Here is a 23,923-nt window from a genome sequence, read left to right as displayed (position 1 = left end):
ATCCTACCAAACGACCCCTAAGAGTTCTGATTGGTGCTGTAATAAATGGACCAAAAGTGCTTGATTTTAGTAAACTTAAATGACAATATTTGTCCAGTGTAATAGAAGTAGGACAAAGATAGAGTAACTCTCAAACTTAAGGGACTATTCAAGTTCCATTTCCTAGCACCTGCATCGCTATCTCCGCCATCGTCCTCTTCAAATTATTCGTACACTCTGTTTCTCTCATTTTCGCTCTTTCCCTGTGGCGCGAATTCTATCTAATTCTCCGCCGTTAACGACCGCTGGCCGCCGGAGAGTCAAAGCTATTCGTACTTGCTGTAATTTTCCGGTAGAAAAATGTCACACGTTTTGAACTTTTTGGTTTCTTCCTCTTCCTGCTCGCCTACGACCTTCGCAACCTCAAAACGACCAGCATTTCCTGTCTCCGCCGTCCGTTCACGGTTACCGGTGAAGACATTTCTACGTACACCAATCGTAATAGCTTCAGCTTCAGAGAACGGTTCGGGAGTGATACGATCAAGTGCGACGCAGGTGCATGATACTTACAATGCGGTCGCGGATTTTGAGGTGGACGCGGTGACGGAGGCGGAGTTGAAGGAGAATGGTTTCAGGAGTACGCGAAGGACGAAGCTGATATGTACGATCGGGCCAGCGACGTGCGGGATTGAGCAGTTGGAGGCGTTAGCTGTGGGAGGAATGAACGTTGCGCGGATCAATATGTGTCATGGAACTCGGGAATGGCATCGTATGGTGATCGAGAGAGTTCGGAGGTTGAATGAGGAGAAAGGCTTCGCGGTCGCCATAATGATGGACACTGAAGGTAGCGAGATTCATATGGGAGATCTCGGTGGCGCTTCATCGGCTAAAGCTGAGGTAATGTTCACTTTGAATTCACCGTTGTTAGATGTATACATCTGCTGCTGCTTCATCAATAGCGTTAATGTTTACTTTGAATTATTTTAAAGCGTGGGCCGTTTGGCAAAAGGGCAAGTTCCTAAACCCAAAAGAGTAAAAATAGGACCGAAAACCGTTTATTGTGTTTTTATAGGATTTGCGACTAATAATAAAGCATATCGATTTCTGGTTCATAAATTAGAAAATTCCGACATTCATAATAATATGGTTATAGAATCAGATAATGCTGAGTTCTTTGAAAATATATATCCGTATAAAAAGGAATTTGAGTCGGTTGGTGAAGGATCTAAACGACCACGGGAAGAAACAAAAGAAAGTATATTTAATAAGGAGGATATAAGACGTAGTAAACGTCAAAGAACATCTACTTCATTTGGACCAGATTTTGTGACTTTCTTATTGAAAAATGAGCCTCGAACATTTAAAGAAGCTATGTCTTCTTTGAAATCATTGTTTTGGAAAGAGGCAGTCAATAGTGAAATGGAATCCACATTGAACAACCATACATGAGAATTGGTTGATCTTCCTCCTGGAAATAAACCTTTGGGTTCTAAATGGATTTTTAAGAGGAAAATGAAAGATAATGGCACTATTGATAAATATAAGGCAAGACTTGTAGTCAAAGGGTATAGACAACGAGAAGGTCTTGATTATTTTGATTCTTACTCTCCAGTTACAAGAATTACGTCCATACGAATGTTAGTAGCATTAGCTGCAGTTTATGGTCTTGAAATTCATCAAATGGACGTTAAGACGACCTTCTTAAATGGAGATTTGGAGGAAGAAATGTATATGGAACAACCTGAAGGGTATGTGGTTCCAGGTAAAGAAAAGAAGGTATGTAGACTTGTTAAGTCCCTTTACGGACTAAAACAAGTACCCAAACAATGGCATACGAAATTTGACCAAACAATGTTGTCAAATGGTTTTAAGATAAATGAATGTGATAAATGTGTGTACATTAAAAATGTTCCAAATCACATAGTCATTGTTTGCTTATATGTGGATGATATGCTGATAATGAGTAATGACATTGCCAACATAAATGCGACTAAGCGTATGCTAACTAGCAAGTTTGATATGAAGGACTTGGAAGTTGCTGATTTAATTCTGGGGATTAAGATTCCTCAAGGTCTGGCATTGTCACAATCTCATTATATTAAGACAGTACTTGGAAAATTCAAGCACTTAGGGTTTAAAATTGCAAAGACTCCAATTGACGTGAATCTTGCATTAGCAAAGAACAAAGGCCAAAGCATATCACAATTGGATTATGCTCGTGTGTTGGGATGCTTAATGTATATCATGAATTGTACACGATTAGATATAGCTTGTGCTATAAGTGAATTGAGTCGATACACGAGCAATCTAGGTCAATCACATTGGATGTCAATGAAACGAGTTTGGAATATTTAGAACATACCAATGACTTTGCTTTGCACTACAGTAAATATCCTGCGGTGATTGAGGGATACTGTGATGCAAATTGGATCACCGGTTCAACTGATTCTAAGTCCACAAGTGGATATGTATTCACTATTGGTGAAGGAGCAGTATCTTGGAAGTCGTTCAAGCAAACTTGTATTGTCCGCTCTACAATGGAAGCTGAGTTCATAGCCTTAGATAAAGCCGGTGAAGAAGCTGAATGGCTCCGGAATTTCTTGGAAGACATTCCATTTTGGCCCAAACCGTTGGCACCAATATGCATACATTGCGATAGTCAAGCGGCAATTGGAAGGGCTGGGAGCGTGATGTATAACGGTAAATCTCGCCATATATGACGAAGACATAAAAACGTTAGGTAATTACTCTCTAGAGGAATTATCACGATTGACTATGTAAAGTCAAGTGATAATGTGTCGGATCCACTTACAAAAAGCCTAACTAGAGAGGTAGTTGAGAAATCATCGAGGGGAATGGGACTATGGCCGAGAACAAGCCATTGTGGCGGTAACTCTACCTAGAAGACTGGAGATCCCAAGATATAGGTTCAAGGAGATCAAACAAAGTCATGAATGACGGTTCAACATTGTCAACTCAAATTTTGGTCCATTCTCGTGATGAGACAATGTTCAGTACCAAGGATAAAGCATTAAGGTTTTTTAATGATTTCTAAATTTGATACGGGGTATATCAAATAGTGTATCTACGGGATGACACGTTTAGGAATCACCTATGTAAGTGTGAAGTGTTAGCCGCTTCAAGGAGAATTTTATAAGGCCAGTTCTCTACGCACTTATGAAACCAGGCGGTGTTCATGGCTGAAACGAACACAACAATGAGAGCCAAAGACGGTTAAGGGTTGGTTGTGTGACTTATGGTTGTCTAGGTATACACTAAAGTTCGACGGTTCAAAGTTATCAAATCTACCAATTGACCGAGTATATCCGACATAAGTTCACTACGAAAAGTTCAAAGGGAAACTTACTTATCCAGATGCAATTAATCCTTACTTGCGAATCACACAGTTTTTCATGCATATTTCCGTGATATAGCCATTCCCCATTCATGTGGAGGATTGTTGGGGTTTTAAGCTTAAATGTAACTTAAAAGAGGGTGAATGGGAAATGGAGGAAAATTAAAAATATTTGAGTTTTCCTCCTTGACAAAGGGACATTATCCCATATTGAAAGAGGAAAAAGTTTTGATGGGTATATATACAATTGCTCTTCTTCTAGCTCTTAAAGAGTTAAGAAGAAGGCAAGCCTCGCGCCGCCGTCGCTCGACTCGGCTTCGGATTTGGATTTAGTCAAATGATCGATTGATTGATTAATTTTTTGGACCAAATTTATTTGTTAATAGTAAATATTAACATAAATGTTATTAAATATCCGTTTTTTTTTTTTGTAAACAAAAAAATAATATTAAATCCAACGGAACATTATATGCCCTTTCGGTTTTTGTAAAAGCCATTTACGTTATGGCCGTTTTACACAAACAGTCTTTCTGATGAGCTGCACCTATTCAGTTTTGAAGAGTTGCACCTCTTCAGTTTGAGCTCAACATTGGCTATAAATACCAGTCCATTCTCTCAGATTTTCCATACGAATTTCTGAGTTCTCCTCCTTTCTTCTGCATTGTTTTAACTACAAAGAAAGCAACAGTAAGTGTGATTTGCTACCGATCTTTGTGTTCGCTGAAACACTGGGGTTTGAAATACCGCTACACCAGTGTGTAATTCGTTCTATCCTGGGAGGAAATAATCCACAACCTTGGGTACTAGGAGGGGATTAAATTCCTTAAGGAAACACTGTGAATTCAGTGGGTTCGGATTAAATTCTGTTTCTTTTACATTTCTGTTTATATGTTATTTTATCTTCTCCAGAATTATTTTACAAATACAGTTTACTATCAAGATCGATTGATTGATTAATTTTTTGGACCAAATTTATTTGTTAATAGTAAATATTAACAGAAATGTTATTAAATATCTGTTTTTTTGTAAACGAAAAATTAATTTTAAATCCAACGAAACATTATATGCCCTTTCAGTTTTTGTAAAAGCCATTTACGTTATGGTCGTTTTACACAAATAGCCCTTCTGAAGAGTTGCACCTCTTCAGTTTGAGCTCAACATTGGCTATAAATACCAGTCCATTCTCTCAGATTTTCCATACGAAATTCTGAGTTCTCCTCCTTTCTTCTGCATTGTTTTAACTACAAAGAAAGCAACAGTAAGTGTGATTTGCTACCGATCTTTGTGTTCGCTGAAACACTGGGGTTTGAAATACCGCTACACCAGTGTGTAACTCGTTCTATCATGGGAGAAATAATCCACAACCTTGGGTACTAGGAGGGGATTAAATTTCTTAAGGAAACACTGTGAATTCAGTGGGCTCGTATTAAATTCTGTTTCTTTTTACATTTCTGTTTATATGTTATTTTATCTTCTCCAGAATTATTTTACAAATACAGTTTACTATCAAGCTTAAGGAATTTAATATTTGTGTTATACTCACTGTTCTGGAGACTAAAACCTTTGTGGTTTTCTACTCCATGGGAGATTAAAATCTACGTGATTTTAACGTTTGTTTGTGTCATTCTTTTACAGAAATGACGAATGACAACCAGACTGTTCCTATGGTGACTGTCAATGCATCGACAAGCCGAACAACACCGGCATTGGCACGGGCAAAAAAACCTGAAAAATTTTTCGGGTTTGATTTCAAGCTGTGGCAGCAGAAGATGTTCTTCTACTTGACGACTTTAAGTCTGCAGAAGTTCATTAAGGAAGATGTTCCTGTTCTGCCCGACGAAACTCCAGAAAATGAACGCTTTCTCGTGGAAGCATTCTGATTTTCTATGCAAGAATTGCATTCTTAACGGACTGGAGGACGATCTGTATAATGTCTATAGTAATGTGGAGACGTCAAAACAACTGTGGATAGCGCTTGAAAGGAAATACAAAACGGAAGATGTCGGGTTAAAGAAATTCGCTGCTGCTAAATTTTTGGACTACAAAATGGTAGATAGCAAGTCTGTTATTACCCAAGTATAGGAATTGCAAGTGATTATTCACGATCTCATTGCTGAAGGTATAAGTCAAATTAATACTAAAAGTATTAATTATATTGTTTTTACTAACAGAATTTTCACTGAAGGTCTTGTCATCAATGAAGCATTCCAAGTTGCAGCGATGATTGAGAAGTTGCCTCCTTTGTGGAATGACTTCAAAAACTACTTGAAACACAAACGCAAGGAGATGTTCCTTGAAGATCTCATTGTTCGGTTGAGAATCGAAAAGGACAACAAAGCTGCTGAAAAGAAAGGTCGTGGAAACTCAACAATAATGGGAGCAAATATTGTTGAGGATACTCCTCAAAATAATAGAAAGAGGAAGAAGGCTTGTGGACCGAAAAGCAACCCAAGCAAGAAGCGGTTCAACGAAAATTGCTACAACTGTGGAAAAGCTGGACACAGATCTGCAGATTGTCGTGCTCCAAAGAAAGACAAGAAGAAGGGTCAAGCAAACATGGTTGAAAAACACGAAGATGTTGATGACTTGTGTGCTATGCTTTCTAAATGCAACCTGGTGGGAAATCCTAAGGAGTGGTGGATTGATTTTGGAGCCACTCGCCATATTTGTGCTGTTAGAGAAGCGTTTGCTACATATGCTCATGTTGGACCCGAATAGATGTTTTCTATGGGAAATTCTGCAACGGCCAAAATTGAAGGATGTTGGAAGATGTTTCTGAAAATGACTTCTGGTAAGGTGGTGACTTTGAACAACGTCCTTCATGTTTCAGAGATTAGAAAGAACTTAGTCTCTGCTGGACTTCTTGTTAAAAACGCTTTCTAATCTCTGGAACATGAAGGACGTTGTTCAAAATCACCACCCTACCATAAGTCATTTTCAGAAACATCTTCCCACATCCTTCAATTTTGGCCGTTGCAGAATTTCCCATAGAAAACGTCTCTTCGGGTCCAATAGGAGCATATGTAGCAAACGCTTTTCTAACAGCACAAACATGGCGAGTGGCTCCAGAATCAATCCACTACTCCTTAGGATTTCCCACCAGGTTGCATTCAGAAAGTATAGCACACAAGTCATCAACATCTTCATGTTTTTCAACCATGTTTGCTTGACCCTTCTTCTTGTCTTTCTTTGGAGCACGACAATCTGCAGATCTGTGTCCAGCTTTTCCACAGTTGTAGCAATTTCCATTGAACCGCTTCTTGCTTGGGTTGTTTTTCGGTCCAGAAGCCTTCTTCCTCTTTCAATTATTTTGAGGAGTATCCTCAACAATATTTGCTCCCATTATTGTTGAGTTTCCACGGCCTTTCTTTTCAGCAGCTTTGTTGTCCTCTTCGATTCTCAACCGAACAATGAGATCTTCAAGGGACATCTCCTTGCGTTTGTGTTTCAAGTAGTTTTTAAAGTCCTTCCACAAAGGAGGCAACTTCTCAATCATCGCTGCAACTTGGAATGCTTCATTGATGACAAAACCTTCAGTGAAAATTCTGTTAGTAAAAATAATATAATTAATACTTTTAGTATTAATTTGACTTATACCTTCAGCAAGGAGATCGTGAATAATCACTTGCAATTCCTGGACTTGGGTAATAACAGACTTGCTATCTACCATTTTGTAGTCCAAACTTTTAGCGGCAACGAATTTCATTAACCCGACATCTTCCGTTTTGTATTTCCTTTCAAGTGCTATCCATAGTTGTTTTGACGTCTCCACATTACTATAGACATTATACAGATCATCCTCCAGTCCGTTAAGAATGTAATTCTTGCATAGAAAATCAGAATGCTTCCACGAGAAAACGTTCATTTTTTGGAGTTTCGTCGGGCAGAACATCTTCCTTAATGAACTTCTGCAAACTTAAAGTCGTCAAGTAGAAGAACATCTTCTGCTGCCACTGCTTGAAATCAATCCGGAAAAAAATTTCGGGTTTTTTTGCCGGTGTTGTTCGGCTTGTCGATGCATTGACAGTCACCGTAGGAACAGTCTGGTTGTCATTCGTCATTTCTGTAAAAGAATGACACAAACAAACGTTAAAATCACGTAGATTTTAATCTCCCATGGAGTAGAAAACCACAAAGGTTTTAGTCTCCAGAACAGTGAGTATAACACAAATATTAAATTCCTTAAGCTTGATAGTAAACTGTATTTGTAAAATAATTCTGGAGAAGATAAAATAACATATAAACAAAATTTAATCCGAGCCCACTGAATTCACAGTGTTTTCTTAAGGAATTTAATCCCCTCCTAGTACCCAAGGTTGTGGATTATTTCCTCCCAGGATAGAACGAATTACACACTAGTGTAGCGGTATTTCAAACCCCAGTGTTTCAGCGAACACAAAGATCGGTAGCAAATCACACTTACTGTTGCATTCTTTGTAGTTAAAACAATGCAGAAGAAAGGAGGAGAACTCAGAAATTCGTACGGAAAATCTGAGAGAATGAACTGGTATTTATAGCCAATGTTGAGCTCAAACTTAAGAGGTGCAACTCTTCAGAAGGGTTGTTTGTGTAAAACGGCCATAACGTAAATGGCTTTTACAAAAACCGAAAGGGCATATAATGTTCCGTTGGATTTAATTTTCCGTTTACAAAAAAACGGATATTTAATAACATTTCTGTTAATATTAACAAATAAATTTGGTCCAAAAAATTAATCGATCATTTGACCGACGACGGCGCGAGGCTTGCCTTCTTCTTAACTCTTTAAGAGCAATTGTATATATACCCATCAAAACCTTTTTCTCTTCCAATATGGGATAATGTCCCTTTGTCAAGGAGGGAAACTCAAATATTTTCAATTTCCCTCCATTTCCCATTCACCCTTTTTTAAGCTACATTTAAGCTTAAAAACCCAACAGATGTATACATCTGCTGCTGCTTCATCAATAGCATTAAATGTTTATGGGTTAAATACTTTTACCTCTTTCATTGGTTACAAGTTAAGGAGCCTGAATGTAAAACTAATAGTATAATTATTTTCTTAGAGCCCTTTTGGCTTAGCTAAGTAAAAATATCTGAAGAACCATGCTCCGATTTGCTCTTTGTCGCGCTACTTCTTCTACCAAGCAGCTTCGGATTCTCTTTAAGGCACCATGTAGAGTAGAGATTTGAATAAAAACTCTATTTTGACGCTCAATGTTGCTGGACTCTACTCCTCTCCCCGGGCTCGCTCCGCTCTATGCCCAACTCAATCACATGAGGGATTGAGGTCTCAAGTTCAAATCCCCGCGGAGACAAAAAAAATACTACGTAATTTCTTCCCATATGCTTAAGCCTTGGTGATTAAAGTTACTCAGTACCTACATCATCAAAAAAAGTTATTAAAATAACCAAAATGCCCTTAAACAAATTTACAAAAAATATAATTTTGTATATTTACAAGGAGAAGGAAGAACAACTGAAATGGAATGGAGAGGAAGTTCAGAATTTTGTTTTGGGAAGGGTATTTCATTTGTGCTGGGAAGGGTATTTCAAAAATTACAAAAGATATTAAGAATAAAATAGTACACTTTGGCTTATAAGACTTGGTTATAAGAACTTCTAATGCTTACCGAATGTGTAGATAAGTCAAAAACTGCTTAGAAGCTTGCACAAACAACCTCTTAGTCAGTAAAGTTAGAGCAAGATTCTGGTTTATGACATTATATTCAGGTTCATCATAATAGGTGTTGGCTCTATTAGGGTATAGTGGGGCTTCGAGATCTTTTCTTCGATTTATTTTTTTCTCCCAAATTGTTGCACGAGAATGACTGGAGTTGCTCTTTGGAAGTGCAAGCTTTCCAATTGTATTAGTAGCTCAATTTGGAGTTTCTCTTTTTGTTGTATCAGCAAAAATGTGTTGAGATTTGCTCTTAATGTTACGGAGTGGACAAAATTCTGGTGGATTAGGAAGCAAGAATTAGAGGGATGAACAAATGTCAGAAGTGGGTGGCATAGCCTGTTGGATTTTTGCTGCAGTTTTGGACAAACAAAACCCTTTAGTATGTTGTTTTCCCAAGTTGGAGGGTAGAATCTCAGAGACTTCCGGTTGCATTGCTTGTTAGTTTTACTGTTTCAGTGGTAATGGCAGGCATATTTGCATGAACTTTTCATCTTAGTAGAAAAAGAAACTATGTTAAATACCAAGTATAGTTTGTGAAAACTGTTTGAAGCTATTGAGAATATGGATAGTTACTTATCTTTATGCTTTTGAGCCATCTTCATGTGTAACAGGCAATTGCTAATGACTCCACCTGTGCAGGATGGGGAAATTTGGACTTTCACTGTTCGAGCATTTGATTCACCAATCCCGCGACACACCATTAATGTTAACTATGATGGATTTGCTGAAGGTTTGCTGTATAAACTGAAAGAGAAAGTAAAACTATTTTTTTCCAATGAACTGTAGTTTGTTTGGTATGATATGTCCAACTTTCCATAAGGGAAACTACTTTTCATACTATCTGACAGTGTTTGGTTTAGACACAAAGGTGGTGGTGACATGTGATAGTAGTAGAAAGTGCTAGGTTGGAACATGAGGGTGTTGTTGCGATTAGTATAGTTAATAGATAATATTTACATGATGTTAATCACAAGTGGTATGAAGTATGAATTGACATAATTATTGTGAAAACATAATTTCTGCCATTAAAAAATTTATATTGTTTTTCCTCATTTGGTGTAAAATGGTTTTCTTGTGTAAAAATCTTTAACAATTGTAGACAAGAAATCTCCAGAAAATGATTTAAGAAGCAAAAAAATTTTTGCAAAAACATTTTGTATCACATATCAAATATAGAACAGTTTGAGTTTCCAGTGCTTATTGGTAGATGAATATTTTGAAGTTTCACTTTTTTGTTTTTGACTTAATTGCATCACTACAGATGTGAAAGTGGGTGACGAGCTACTAATAGACGGTGGAATGGTGAGGTTTGAAGTGATTCAGAAAATTGGTCCAGATGTTAAGTGTCTATGTACAGATCCTGGACTTCTATTACCTCGGGCCAATTTGACATTTTGGCGGGATGCTAAATTAGTAAGCGAACGCAATGCAATGCTTCCGACTATTTCTTCAAAGGTTTGCATCTATGTTCCTTGTGCAGATCCTTTTTATATGCTCAGCTTACATAACTGCAATTGAGACATACATCTTTGGCTTAAGCATGAATTCTTGTAGTAGTATGTAATTTTTCCCTATAATTGCAACCTGCAGCTTTCTATCTCCACAAATGTTGCCGGCCTCGTGATAAATATATTCTAGGAATTAAGCTTTCGGTAACAGATAAAGATTATGGAACCTAATTCCTTCATCTCCCATAGTTAATGCTTCAGATATCTGGTATTGATATGTAATACTCTCTACTCTCTAGAGCTGGTTTATTTACCTTTTTGGTATTAAAATGTGAAAAAGAATTTCCCAATGGACAAACCCTTTTCTATTAATACTCTTTTTGTCTCATTGTGTACTTCATTATCATTAGTTTGGGGCAAGCAATTTTTTCTTTAACTATGATTTTTAATTTACTGTTCCTTGAGCCGAGGGTCTATCGGAAACAACCTCTCTACCTTTATAAGGTAGGGGTAAGGTCTGCCTACACACTGCCCCATACCACACTTATGGGATTAAACTGGATTTTTTGTTGTTGTTGTTGTAACTATGATTTTTATGCATTTTGTAAAATATTTCAGAGTTTGGGATTCTACCACAACTCATTTGCTATATTGGTTCGCAATCAATTATTTGTACTTATTTAGTGAACTTTTTAACACATATATAGGGTTCGAGCCAAAGCTACTGGTTCGGTGAACCCATAGCTAACACTCTGTATCCACCCGTCTCTCACCCCTCATAATCCTGTTATAGATATACAGTCTTATTCTTGATGATTGATTATTGAATGAAATGTCTAATCAAATAGCTGCTAAACCTAAGTTACACTATTTTACATTGGTCTTTCACTAACTAAGCAGTTGCACTTTCAAATCTTATCATACGGATTTCATTTTCCAATTATATACATATGAACTTCCTTTTACACTAAAAGATGTGTTAGTATTCCAACAATTAACGGCTCATTTATGCACTCATTTGTATTCTGTTGCATAAAGAGTAAAATGAGTTTTTGATTTTGCTTGAAGTAGAACGACCTTGAACTCTTACCTGGTGGTTAAAATGATATTCATCTACTTCTTAGCTCATCTTCATTCACTTTATTTGGATACTTTCTCCTCTACTCAAATTTATGCAGGCTCTGTGCATAAACGTTTTGTCACACTTCTCTTTATGCTTAACTTCCAAAATTTGGAATTTTAGTCTTTCTCAATCAATTTGTTGCTACAGGATTGGCTAGACATCGACTTTGGGATTGCTGAGGGCGTTGATTTCATTGCTATATCATTTGTCAAATCTGCTGAAGTCATTAAGCATCTTAAGAGTTACATTAAAGCCCACTCTCCTAATTCGTAAGAATACAGTCGCTTCTAAGCATCAAAAGCTGCTTCTGCCATGATGCCTCTTTCCTTCCAAATGAAGTATCTTTGTAGGGGTGGGATGATTCATTAATATGATCTAATGTACTGTGCAGTGATATTGCCGTAATTGCAAAGATAGAGAGCATTGACTCATTGAAGAACTTGGAAGAGATAATTCAGGCATCAGATGGAGCTATGGTGGCAAGAGGAGATCTTGGTGCTCAAATTCCGCTTGAACAGGTCCCATCAGAACAGCAAAGGATTGTTCAGTTATGCAGGCAGCTTAATAAGCCTGTTATAGTAGCCTCCCAGCTGCTTGAATCTATGATTGAATACCCTATTCCAACTAGAGCCGAAGTGGCTGATATTTCTGAAGCAGTTAGGCAAAGGGGGGATGCTTTGATGCTCTCTGGTGAGTCAGCCATGGGCCAGTACCCTGAGAAGGCATTGAGTGTTCTAAGAAGTGCTAGTTTGAGAATTGAAAGAAGCTGGAGAGAACAAAAACACCATGAAGTTATTGAACTACCATCCATAGCGTCTTCCTTTACTGGCAGTATTTCAGAGGAGATTTGCAACTCTGCTGCCAAGATGGGTAAGATTCTTTCTATTGGATAAATTTATTTTTGAATAGATTTTTCTTTACAAAAATTGATTTTTCTATAGAATTTTATTTCCTTATTATTTTTCTAGCCTGCAGATGCAATAGTAGTTTGTTGCTAATGTTGCCGTAAAGACTAGACTTTGATTCATGAAATTTGAAATAATTACTCTAGAGAGAACGGGTGTAAATCCAATTAGCATTTTTGCAGTGTCCGTTAAATTTAGCAAAGACCAAAAGTTTTCCTTTAATGGATGGATATGTTTATTGGACGGGCACTTTAGTTTTATAACGACTTCACAGCAGAAAGAAGCAGTTTTATTTTAGAATGTAGGTTCTTCTCTGAAGACACTTTGCTTTGGGTTTGGGGGCTGGGACCTAAAATAGTTTCGTAATTACTACTGTGCAAGGCAGTCACAATTTGTTACCCTCATGTTGTGGATATGGATGTTTAAATTCAAGTAGAGGCTCAACGAGCCATTCCTTGAAGAAAGCATATCCTAATGTTACCTGTTAATACATTTTCTTATCTTTTTTCTGTTTGGCTGAGTACTAATATCTGTTGTGATTCCGCAGCTAACAATTTGGAAGTTGATGCTCTTTTTGTTTACACCAAAAACGGACACATGGCTTCTCTCTTGTCACGATGTCGTCCTGACTGCCCAATTTTTGCATTTACAACCACAACATCTGTACGTAGACGCCTGAACCTGCAATGGGGTCTGACACCTTTCCGCTTGAGTTTCTCCAACGATATGGAAAGCAACCTCAACAAAACATTCTCCTTGTTAAAAGCTCGGGGCATGGTCAGATCAGGTGACCTTATCATTGCTGTTTCTGATATGCTGCAGTCCGTTCAAGTTATGAATGTTCCATGACCACATGCTTTTTTCATAAGTTCTGAGCTGGGAAACCTTGATAATCTATTCCCCAATCATATTAATATATGGTCATCAGTTTTTTTCTTTGCTAGAGAGTTAAATATCACATTTTTCTTAATTATATCCAATTCTTGGGAGCTGGATTACTGACTTTTGGTGTAACTCAACTGTATTACTAAACTTTGCCTTCCGTTGGAAGTTGGCAACAAAAATGTTAGCGCTATTACTCTTTTGTCTCATACTTGCCTTTTTACTAACGGCCCTTTACTTGGACTATTTACTACATGTTGGTGTCATTCTTAAATCATTTTGATATTACTATAAAAAATATTGAAACAAACATGAAAGTATGGTTGACATAAGTGGAATAGACTCCTAGAATACCTTATTGCACTTGACAAGACATGATTTAATAAGGCAAAAAGAAACACATAAAAGAGAATATTGATAGTTTTTTGAAGATATTCACGACATTAAGATATTTTTATGCAGTGATCAAGATTAACATTCAACGTGATATGTAGCTTTGATCTGATGAGCGAGAGCCCTTCCATAGGGACTCTTGGATCATGACCGACTTTTGTCTCTATTCGACCAATTGATTTCAAGCCAAGTTGGCTTATACCATTACGCTGGCGAGCATAATCTTAGCTTGGACTACTACTCTTTTTGTCGGGAGGAAGAAATAATGAAGAGTTCAAATATTATCTTAAATAGTGGCACTATTCACTGTTTAGAGGTATCGATAAATTTAAAATGAAAATCAAAATGATAAATGTTGATCTCGTTCACTACCTTCGACGCATTAATAACACTGGTGGAGATCAATCTATTTACCAAAATTATTAGTTTGTGGTATTAAACTTTGTGCTAAAACCTGCATAAGTTATGGAAATACATGTATTATTTACAGAAACTGAATGTGGAATAAAAACACTTATATTTAAACATACATAAGAGTCTCTGAAAACAAAGTTGCCCCGCAAGTAGGCAATCTCTGCCATAGGCGGATTCAGGATTTAAAGTTTATGGGTTCCTGTAGCGACCTTAAATAAATATACAATAAGTAAATAGGTTCACAATCAAATATTTATGAATATTTAGTGGATTTTGTAATATATATACAGGATATATCCAAAAGCTACTGGTATTGTTGTACAGAGATCAGGGGCGGATCCAGCCTATTACATGTGATTTTCCGGGAACCCACATATAATAGGCTGGATCCGCCCCAGATCTCTGTACAACAATACTTGACTACTTGTATTATTACTCATCATAAAAAGTATTCATATTATTCATTGCATAATAATTCTTACATTATAATCACTACATGTCTACATTAATCGTGAACCAAATGGCCCCTCAGTACTAGTGTAGTTCCAATTTATTTAACATTGTCTTTTTGTTAGTCTAAAAAATATTGACACATTTTTATATTTAAAAAATTAGTTAGGAGTAATTTTTACTTTCATATTTTACAATTGCATGACTTGTTATTGGCGCACTACCAAATAAATTGCTTGTCACAAGGATCGGAAAGAGATATTAATAATTTTATCGTCGCTAAAAAATATTACTATAGTCTATTTCAATTTATATGACATAGTTTGATTCTTATGGAGTTGTAATAAGCCCGCGGTCCTTTATATCCTCGTTTTACATCCACATAGAATTGACACTAGGTAGCTTCTTTGAGCACTCCTATTTAAAAACATTCAGTTTTTAAAAACTATTTAAAGTTTAGCCAGTTTTGACAAATTTCAGAATGTTCATACTTGTTGCGACCACTAGATAGCTTGTTTACTCCTATTTAAATATGCCTAGTTTTTAAAAACTATTTTGTATTCGGTCGAAATAGATTTCGACCTTCGTATGATTGATCGAGTTCGAAACATAATCGATCGAAGTAAGACTTCGAGATGGGTTCCGAAGATGGTACAAACAAGCTTCGAGTCCGAGGGGGCGATCAATGTCGAGCTCGATATTATAATCAAGCTCGAACCCAAATCGAACTATGATGCAAAGTAAAGTTGTCGAGCTTATGATCCAGGGACCGACCAACATCGACCCCGAATCAATTCAAGGGTACGAGTCAGAATCGAGCTCAAGTCAAGATCGAGAGCTCGAGTCAAGACCGAAAACTCGAGTCAATATCGGGCTTATAGACAAGAGTCGTTGCAATCCCATTAGAGGAGAGAATCTTGACAGGAATTGTGAAAAAGCTGATTTATCATGGGTCACCCACTACGTATTTTAAATTATATCTAAAGTAAGATCCCTCTACTATAAAGGGGATGGTTATCATTTCTGTAGAGGGCAAGTTTTTGCTAACATTATAATTCAAGCACCATATTCTCCTATAGTGAAGAGTTGTTCTTTCAAGTTTCTTAATTTGATTCCACTTGTGTAGTCCTAAAATTCATCTTCTTTACAACATTGTCTATTTTGCAGTCTTTGCAATCTATACTTGATATTTCTATTTATCCTTACGATTTGTATTAAGCTACACCACATATCCTTAGAACTACATACAAATTTAACTCTATCCGTTTTTCGAGTAAATAGTTTAGCGCCCACCGTGGAGCTAAGGATAACAGTGGTTATTTGATACGAATTTGCAAAAACACACCGTTGTGTTTTACGCTTGTTTCCGAAAATATCTTGGATTAGCAACGACTAACTACCAGTCAAATGGCCACACCAATCGACAACGAAGCTGGTCTTCAAGATGAGAACAATAACTTGATACCCAGTACCGAAAGATCACTTGTCAATGCCGTTGGAGCTCGAATCGGAGCGCCGATAGATATCAATTCGCATGTGGCCATTGAGGCGAACCTACATTCTGAACCCGAAAATAGCATTCATGGTGGCACTCGGTCTGCAGCTCGAGATACCCAAAACGTCGAGGAAAACGGCGTCAACTTGCGTATGATTTTCGAAATGTTGCAAGCTCAACAGGCAGCAATAGCTCAGTTACAGAGCCAAACCCAGCTACAAAGCAGGCCGGAGCCCAATCCACCTCGAGAAATCACCCACAGAACGGAGCCAGCCATAGTGAAATCAAATGAGCAAGAATCGAGGACTACTCCCGAATTGCTAAATTGCTCGAGGAACTCACAAAATGAGTCGAAGCCAACGATAAAAAAGTAGAAATATATAACTCCAGGGTCGATCAGATCCCGGGAGCTCCACCAATGATAAAAGGGTTGGATTCAAAAAAAATCATGCAAAAACACTTCCCCTCGAGCACAGCCCCAAAACCAATCCCCAAAAAATTTCGTATGCCCGAAATTTCCAAATATAATGGAACGACCGATCCCAACGAGCACGTCACTTCTTACACATGTGCCATCAAGGACAATGATTTAGAAAACGATGAAATCGAATCTGTATTGTTAAAAAAATTCGGAGAGATCCTCTCGAATGGAGCAATGATTTGGTATCACAACCTACCACCAAATTCCATCGACTCGTTCGCCATGTTAGTAGATTCTTTTGTGAAAGCACATGCCGGCGCCATAAAAGTCGCAACAAGGAAATCGGACCTCTTCAAGGTAAGACAAAAGGATAACGAGATGCTGAGGGAGTTCGTATCTCGTTTTCAAAATGGAACGAATGGATCCGCCACCAGTCACAGATGATTGGGCTGTTCAGGCTTTCACTCAAGGTTTGAATGAACGAAGTTCGACGGTCATGGCGGTTAAAGCATAACCTGATCGAATACCCAGCCATCATGTGGGCCGACATGCACAATCGGTATCAATCAAAAATTAGGGTCGAAGATGATCAATTGGGGCCTGAACCCGCTGTTCGAAGGGATATTAATCTAGAACAAGGTCCAATCGGGGATCGATACTGACCATACAACGAAAATCGCAGAGTCAGTGAATTGAGACATAAACCCGAGCAAAATAACAAAATAAGTAATCGAGGTCAAGGGTCCTGGGGGCTGATAAACAGAAGTAGGTTTGATAGGCTAGTCGGATCTAAGGAAGCGCCTCGGTTATCGAAATATAACTTCAGCATTGATGCATCCGCCATCGTATCGGCTATCGGATGCATCAAAGACACTAAATGGCCTCGACCCATGCAGATTGATCCTGCCTAGAGGAATCCCAATCAAATGTGTGAATATCATGGCACCCATGGCCACAGAACGGAAGATTGCAGGCAACTAAGAGAGGAAGTAGCCCGGTTATTCAACAAAGAGCACCTTCGAGAATTTGTAAGCGATAGGGCGAAGAACCATTTTAAAAACATGGATTTCAGCAAGAAAAACGAACAAGAAGAACCACAACACGTCATTCACATGATCATCGGCGGCGCCGATACCCCTCAGGGGCTGGTGCTTAAACGCACTAAGACATCGATTGTGAGAGAAAAGCGATCTCGAACTCAGGATTACACACCCATAGGAACTTTGTCCTTCAATGATGAAGATGCAGAAGGAGTCATACAACCTCATAACGATGCACTGGTAATACCTGTACTCATGAATAAAACTAAAGTTAAGCGTGCGTTGATCGATCCAGGTAGCTCGGCCAACATCATCAAATTAAAGATCGTAGAACAGCTCGGCCGGCAGGACCAGATCGTACCCGCAACCCTGGTTCTAAATGGATTCAATATGGCATGTGAAACCACCAAAGGCGAGATAATTCTACCGATAAACATGCCCGAAACCATCCAGAAAATGAAGTTCCACGTGATCGAATGCGACATGAAATACAACGCCCTTTTCGGAAGGCCATGGATCCACAACATGAGAGTTGTACCTTCAATCCTACATCAGGTCCTTAAATTCCCAACATCGAGAAGAGCCATAACAGTGTACGGAGAACAACCAGCCGCAAGAGAAATGTTCGCCGTCGAGGAAGCGAAACCAATATCCTCGCCTTCGCTAGTAAAGGGATCGGGCTCAGAAGGGGAATGAGATACCAAATAGCAATCACAGACATCAGCTTTGACCCAACCAGATAACCAGAAGATCGAAGAGTATGATGATTAGAGGATCCCTCGATCCTTCGTGATTCTGATGATTCTGACGCTACCAAATCAACGATTGAGGAACTGGAGCAAGTCACACTAATCGAGCACTGGCCTGAACGGAAGGTATACCTGGGAACGGGGTTGAGCCCCGAACTCAGGAAGAAACTTATTCAATTTCTTATCGATAACATTGATTGCTTTGCCTGGTTCCATTTAGATATAACAGGGATCCCATCGGACATAACGACGCATCGGCTAAGCTTGGACCCTAGGTTCAGACCGGTGAAGCAAAAGAGAAGACCCCAGTCCGAGGTAAAACACGCATTCATAAAGGACGACGTAACCAAATTTCTCAAGATAGGGTCCATTCAGGAGGTGAAATATCCCGAATGGTTAGCCAATGTAGTTGTAGTGCCTAAAAGAGGGAACAAACTTAGAATGTGTGTGGATTATATAGATTTGAACAAAGCATGCCCTAAAGATTCCTTTCCGCTGCCTAACATCGATCGCATGATCGATGCCACGGCCGGCCACGAGATCCTCACTTTTCTCGATGCCTATTCTGGGTATAATCAAATCCAGATAAACCCGGAGGACCAGGAAAAGACTTCATTTATCACCAAGTATGAAAAATGTTGTTATAATGTGATGCCCTTCGGGCTAAAAATGCAGGAGCTACTTACTAACGCCTAGTAAATAAAATATTCGAAGAACAAATAGGTAAATCAATGGAAGTTTATATTGATGACATGCTAGTTAAGTCCCTGCGCGCAGAGGACCATTTGACCCATTTGCAGGAAACGTTCGAGATTTTGAGAAAATACAACATGAAGCTCAACCCCGAAAAATGTGCTTTCGGGGTCGGTTCGGGCAAGTTCCTTGGCTTCATGGTGTCAAATCGGGGAATCAAGATTAACCCCGATAAAATCAAGGCCATCAAAGACATTACCATCGTGGACAGCGTGAAAGCTGTACAGAGGCTAACGGGACGGATTATAGCCTTAGGCCGATTCATTTCGAGATCGTCAGATCGAAGTCACAAATTTTTCTCTTTACTTAAAAAGAAGAACGATTTCGCTTGGACCCCGGAATGCCAACAGGCATTAGAGAAACTAAAACGATATCTATCAAGCCCACTAATACTTCATACTCCAAAAACAGACGAAAAACTTTGCTTGTACTTGCCAGTATCGGAAGTCGCATTAAGCGGTGTCCTAGTTCGAGAAGAGCAAGGTACGCAATTTCCCGTTTATTATATAAGTCGGACCTTTGGAGAAGAAGAAACTAGATATCCGCACCTAGAAAAATTGGCACTTGCACTGATAAGCGCCTCTAGAAAGTTAAGACCGTACTTTCAATGTCACCCCATATGTGTATTAACCACTTACCCACTTCGTAATATTTTGCACAAGCCCAAACTATGAGGTCGATTGGCCAAATGGGCCGTCAAACTCAGTAGGTACGATATAGAATATCAACCTCGTACGGCCATCAAGTCTCAAATTTTAGCACACTTCGTGGCCGATTTCACGCCAACCCTCGTACCCGAAGTTGAAAAAGAACTCCTGTTGAAATCGGGTACATCATCGGGGGTATGGACCTTTTTTACGGGCAGGGCTTCGAACGTAAAAGGGGTCCAGGATAGGCATAGTTTTAAAGCCACCCACGGGTAACACTATTAGGCAATCTATCAAAACTACCAGGTTGACTAACAACGAGGCCGAGTATGAGGCCATGATTGCAGGTCTCGAGCTAGCTAAAAGCTTGGGAGCAGAAGTCATTGAAGCCAAGTATGACTCTTTGCTGGTGGTAAATCAAGTAAACAAAACCTTCGAAGTTCGAGAAGATAGAATGCAAAGGTATTTGAACAAACAACATGTCACTTTGCACCATTTCAAACAATGGACTTTACAACATGTTACACAAGAGCAAAACAGTGAGGCTGATGCACTTGCAAATTTGGGATCATTGGTCTAGGAAGGTGAGTTGAGCTCAGGGACTGTCGTTCAATTCTCGAAATCCGTGATCGAAGAAGGTCATGCCGAGATAAAAAATTCTACGAGCTTAACCTGGGATTGGAGAAATAAGTATATTGAATACTTAAATAACGGAAAGCTCCCATCGGACCCTAAAGATTTAAGGTCCCTACGAACCAAAGCTGCTCGATTCACATTAGCTTCAGATGGAACGCTATACCGAAGGACATTCGATGGACCATTGGCAGTATGCTTAGGTCCAGGAGATACCGATTACATCCTACGTGAGGTGCACGAGGGCACTTGTGGGAATCACTCCGGTGCCGATTTATTAGTCCGAAAAATAATCAGGGCAGGGTATTATTGGATTGATATGGGCAAATATGCAAAGGAGATTGTTCGAAAATGTGACAAATGTCAAAGGTTTGAACCAATGATCCATCAACCCGGAGAGCAACTTTATTCAATCTTATCCCTATGGCCATTCATGAAATGGGGAATGGATATCGTCGGCTCTCTGCCATCGACCCCAGATAAAGCTAAATTTATTTTATTTATAACTGACTATTTCTCTAAATGGGTTGAAGCACATGCGTTCGAGAAAGTAAGAGAGAAAGAGTTATAGACTTTATCTGGGATCATATCGTATGTCGATTCGGGATACCCGCCGAAATAGTGTGTGACAATGGGAAATAATTTATTGGCAGCAAAGTGACGAAATTCTTCGAAGACCACAAAATAAGGATATTATCAACACCGTATCACCCCAGTGGTAACAGAAAGGCTGAATCAACGAACAAAACTATCATTCAAAATCTAAAGAAGAGGCTGAACAACGCTAAAGGAAAATGGAGAGAAATCCTACCCGAAGTCCTTTGGGCATATCGAACAACATCAAAATCTAGTACAGGGGAAACCCCGTTCTCCTTAGTATATGGCTCCGAAGCCCTGATACCAGTCGAAGTCGGCGAACCCAGTGCCAGATTTCGATATACAACAGAAGAATCAAATAACGAGGCTATGAACACTAGCCTCGAGTTATCGGACGAAAAAAGAGAAGTTGCTCTCATCCAATTGGCCGCCCAAAAGCAACGAATCGAAAGATACTATAATCGAAGAACCAAGCTCCGCCATTTTAATCCCGGGGACTTAGTGCTAAGGAAGGTCACCCTCAATACCTAAAATCCAAACGAAGGAAAACTAGGACCGAACTAGGAAGGACCATATCAGGTTCTCGAAAACGTCGGAAAGGAATCATACAAGCTCGGCATTATAAACAACAAACAACTATCAAGCAATTGAAATATGTCGCATCTAAAACGATACTACTGCTAAGGTACGACCTTCCCATATTCGTTTATATTTCAAAACTAACCCCTGCAGAAGTCCGATCAGGAGCTAAGATGGATCCTTCATACGGAGCCTTAGATCTGAAAGCACGCGTTGCACTCTTTTTCCCTTAGATCGGTTTTATCCCAAATGGGTTTTTCGGCAAGATTTTTAATGAGGCAACCAATGATCGTGTTGTACTTGGAAACAATACGACAGTATCCGAGGCCTCTTTACAATCGACCTCGAATACTGGGGGGGAGGGGCATTAGCCCTCAAATATATCAAGTTCTGAGGCAAGAAAGTTATTTCACAACAACGGGGTTCCAATAGGAAAAGTTGTAAGAGCCAAATGGTCAAAACGAACCATGCTCATGTAGTTGGCCCGAGCCCTGACACAAAACATAAACGCATGCATAATGACTTGCAAAGAAAGTTCTCCTCTTTACCGATATCTTATATCTAAGAAAAAATCTTCTATTTTGAGATTTATTATGCAAACAGAATTAAGATAAATCTCCGATTTCAAGTTCGAATCATTCACTCGACTACTAAGCCTACGGGCTACTTTTATTTCGAGTTCGAGCAAGCACTCACTCGACCATTACGCCTACGGGCTGCATTATTTTGAGTTCAAATCATTTACTCGACTACTAAGCCTACGGGCTACTTTTATTTCGAGTTCAAGCAAGAACTCACTCGACCATTACGCCTACAGGATACATTATTTTGAGTTCGAATCATTCACTCGACTGCTAAGCCTACAGACTACTTTTATTTCGAGTTCGAGCAAGCACTCACTTGACCATTATGCCTACGGGCTACATTATTTCGAGTTCGAATCATTTACTTGACTACTAAGCCTACGGGCAACTTTTATTTCGAGTTCGAGCAAGCACTCACTCGACCATTACGCCTACGGCTACATTATTTCGAGTTCGAATCATTCACTCGACTACTAAGCCTATGGGCTACTTTTATTTCGCGTTCGAGCAGGCACTCACTCGACCATTACGCCTATGGGATACATTAATTCGAGTTCGAATCATTCACTCGACTACTAAGCCTATGGGCTATTTTATTTCGGGTTCGATCAAGCACTCACTCGACCATTATGCCTACGGGCTATATTTCTTCGAGCTCGAATCACTGACTCAACTAATAAGCCTAAGGGCTACATCACTTCAAGCTTGAGTAAGCCTATGTTCAGACAATCACTCAACTCGACCACTAAGTATACGAGCTACCTTATTTCAAGTTTGAATAAGCGCTCGCTCGGTTATAGAGAATACGAAGTCCAAATTTTATTAAGTTGTTTAAATCCTTGTGAAAATATTCATAAGGCGTGAATAAAGTCTTCATAAGACATGAAACAAAACAGAAGCAAGTTGGCAAAAAAAGGGATATTTTTATATAAAAAATTGTTTACCTGATTGATTACAATGTAAAAATTAAGGACTAAACTTCCTGGTCATCCCCAGGAGCGGTCTCTTCTCTATCGGACTCTCCCCCATTCTCGGATCCTCTCTTACTCTTATCGTTATCATTATTGTCATCATCATCGTCATCGAAAATCAAGGCTTCAGCATCGGCTTCGAGTTCTTTGGCCTTTTTTATCACTTCAGCGAGGTCGAAACCTCGAGCATGGATGTCTTCGAGGGTCTCCCTCCGAGATCGGCATCAAGTTCAGCGACCCAATGTGCTCGAGTATCGGCGGTCTCGGCTACCTCTCTTGCTTGGACCTGGGCAGCTTTAGCATCGGCCCGATAGACGGCCACAAGTGCATCCGCATCGGCCTTTGCTTTTTCGGCCTCAGATTCAGCCTTGGCAAGTACAGAGGCCAACCGAGCCTTGAGCTCCTCTATTCTTCTTGCTTGGACCGAGCTTTTCTCCTTCATTTTTGAAGTTGGTTTTCGGCCGATGACAATTGGGCTCGAGAAGTTTCTTTCTCTGCAGCAAAGCGGTCCATTCCTTCTTTCCACTTCAAAGACTCCGCTCTTATCACATCGACTTCTTCACATAGTTTTCCAATCATCTCGATTTTCTGTTACAGCTGTGAGACCGAAAGATTATCCATCGTTCCGGTATCAAGCCTATAGGCTTTTAAAAGCATTATTACCTGCTCGGATAGATCGATCTGATCTTGGTGAGCCCTGGCCAACTTAACTTGGAGGTCTTTTATTTCCTCTCCCCTTTGGCCCAAAAGGAGATTTAAGGAGTTCCTCTCCTCCGTAACCCGTTGAAGCTCGGCCTCGTATCAATGCAGCTCGGTTTGGGACCGAGAACATGATTCTCGATG

General features: G+C 39.3%; 1 protein-coding gene across 1 annotated transcript; it reads left to right on the top strand.

Annotated features, from left to right (window-relative positions):
* The first annotated feature begins 71 nt into the window (after window positions 1-71).
* On the top strand, window positions 72-13,545 carry LOC107787533 (pyruvate kinase isozyme A, chloroplastic-like). The gene is made up of 6 exons (XM_016609120.2): window positions 72-876; window positions 9,636-9,726; window positions 10,258-10,451; window positions 11,715-11,836; window positions 11,959-12,437; window positions 13,020-13,545. Exons 1-6 carry the CDS (start codon window positions 340-342, stop codon window positions 13,319-13,321), a joined length of 1,725 nt encoding a protein of 574 aa, XP_016464606.2. The 5' UTR covers window positions 72-339; the 3' UTR covers window positions 13,322-13,545.
* Window positions 13,546-23,923: the final 10,378 nt, after the last annotated feature.

This window comes from Nicotiana tabacum, chromosome 14, assembly GCF_000715075.1.
Source record: "Nicotiana tabacum cultivar K326 chromosome 14, ASM71507v2, whole genome shotgun sequence".
NCBI classification, from domain to species: domain Eukaryota; kingdom Viridiplantae; phylum Streptophyta; class Magnoliopsida; order Solanales; family Solanaceae; genus Nicotiana; species Nicotiana tabacum.
Note: the sequence above shows the minus strand (reverse complement) of the source record. Positions and strands in the feature narration are given on the sequence as shown.

Bases quoted from the DNA above. Each gene is read 5' to 3' on its own strand.
- LOC107787533 (XM_016609120.2), top strand. From the start codon at position 340: ATGTCACACGTTTTGAACTTTTTGGTTTCTTCCTCTTCCTGCTCGCCT. The intron at 10,452-11,714 runs GTTTGCATCTAT...TTGTTGCTACAG, and splicing joins TTCCGACTATTTCTTCAAAG to GATTGGCTAGACATCGACTT. The intron at 12,438-13,019 runs GTAAGATTCTTT...GTGATTCCGCAG, and splicing joins CAACTCTGCTGCCAAGATGG to CTAACAATTTGGAAGTTGAT.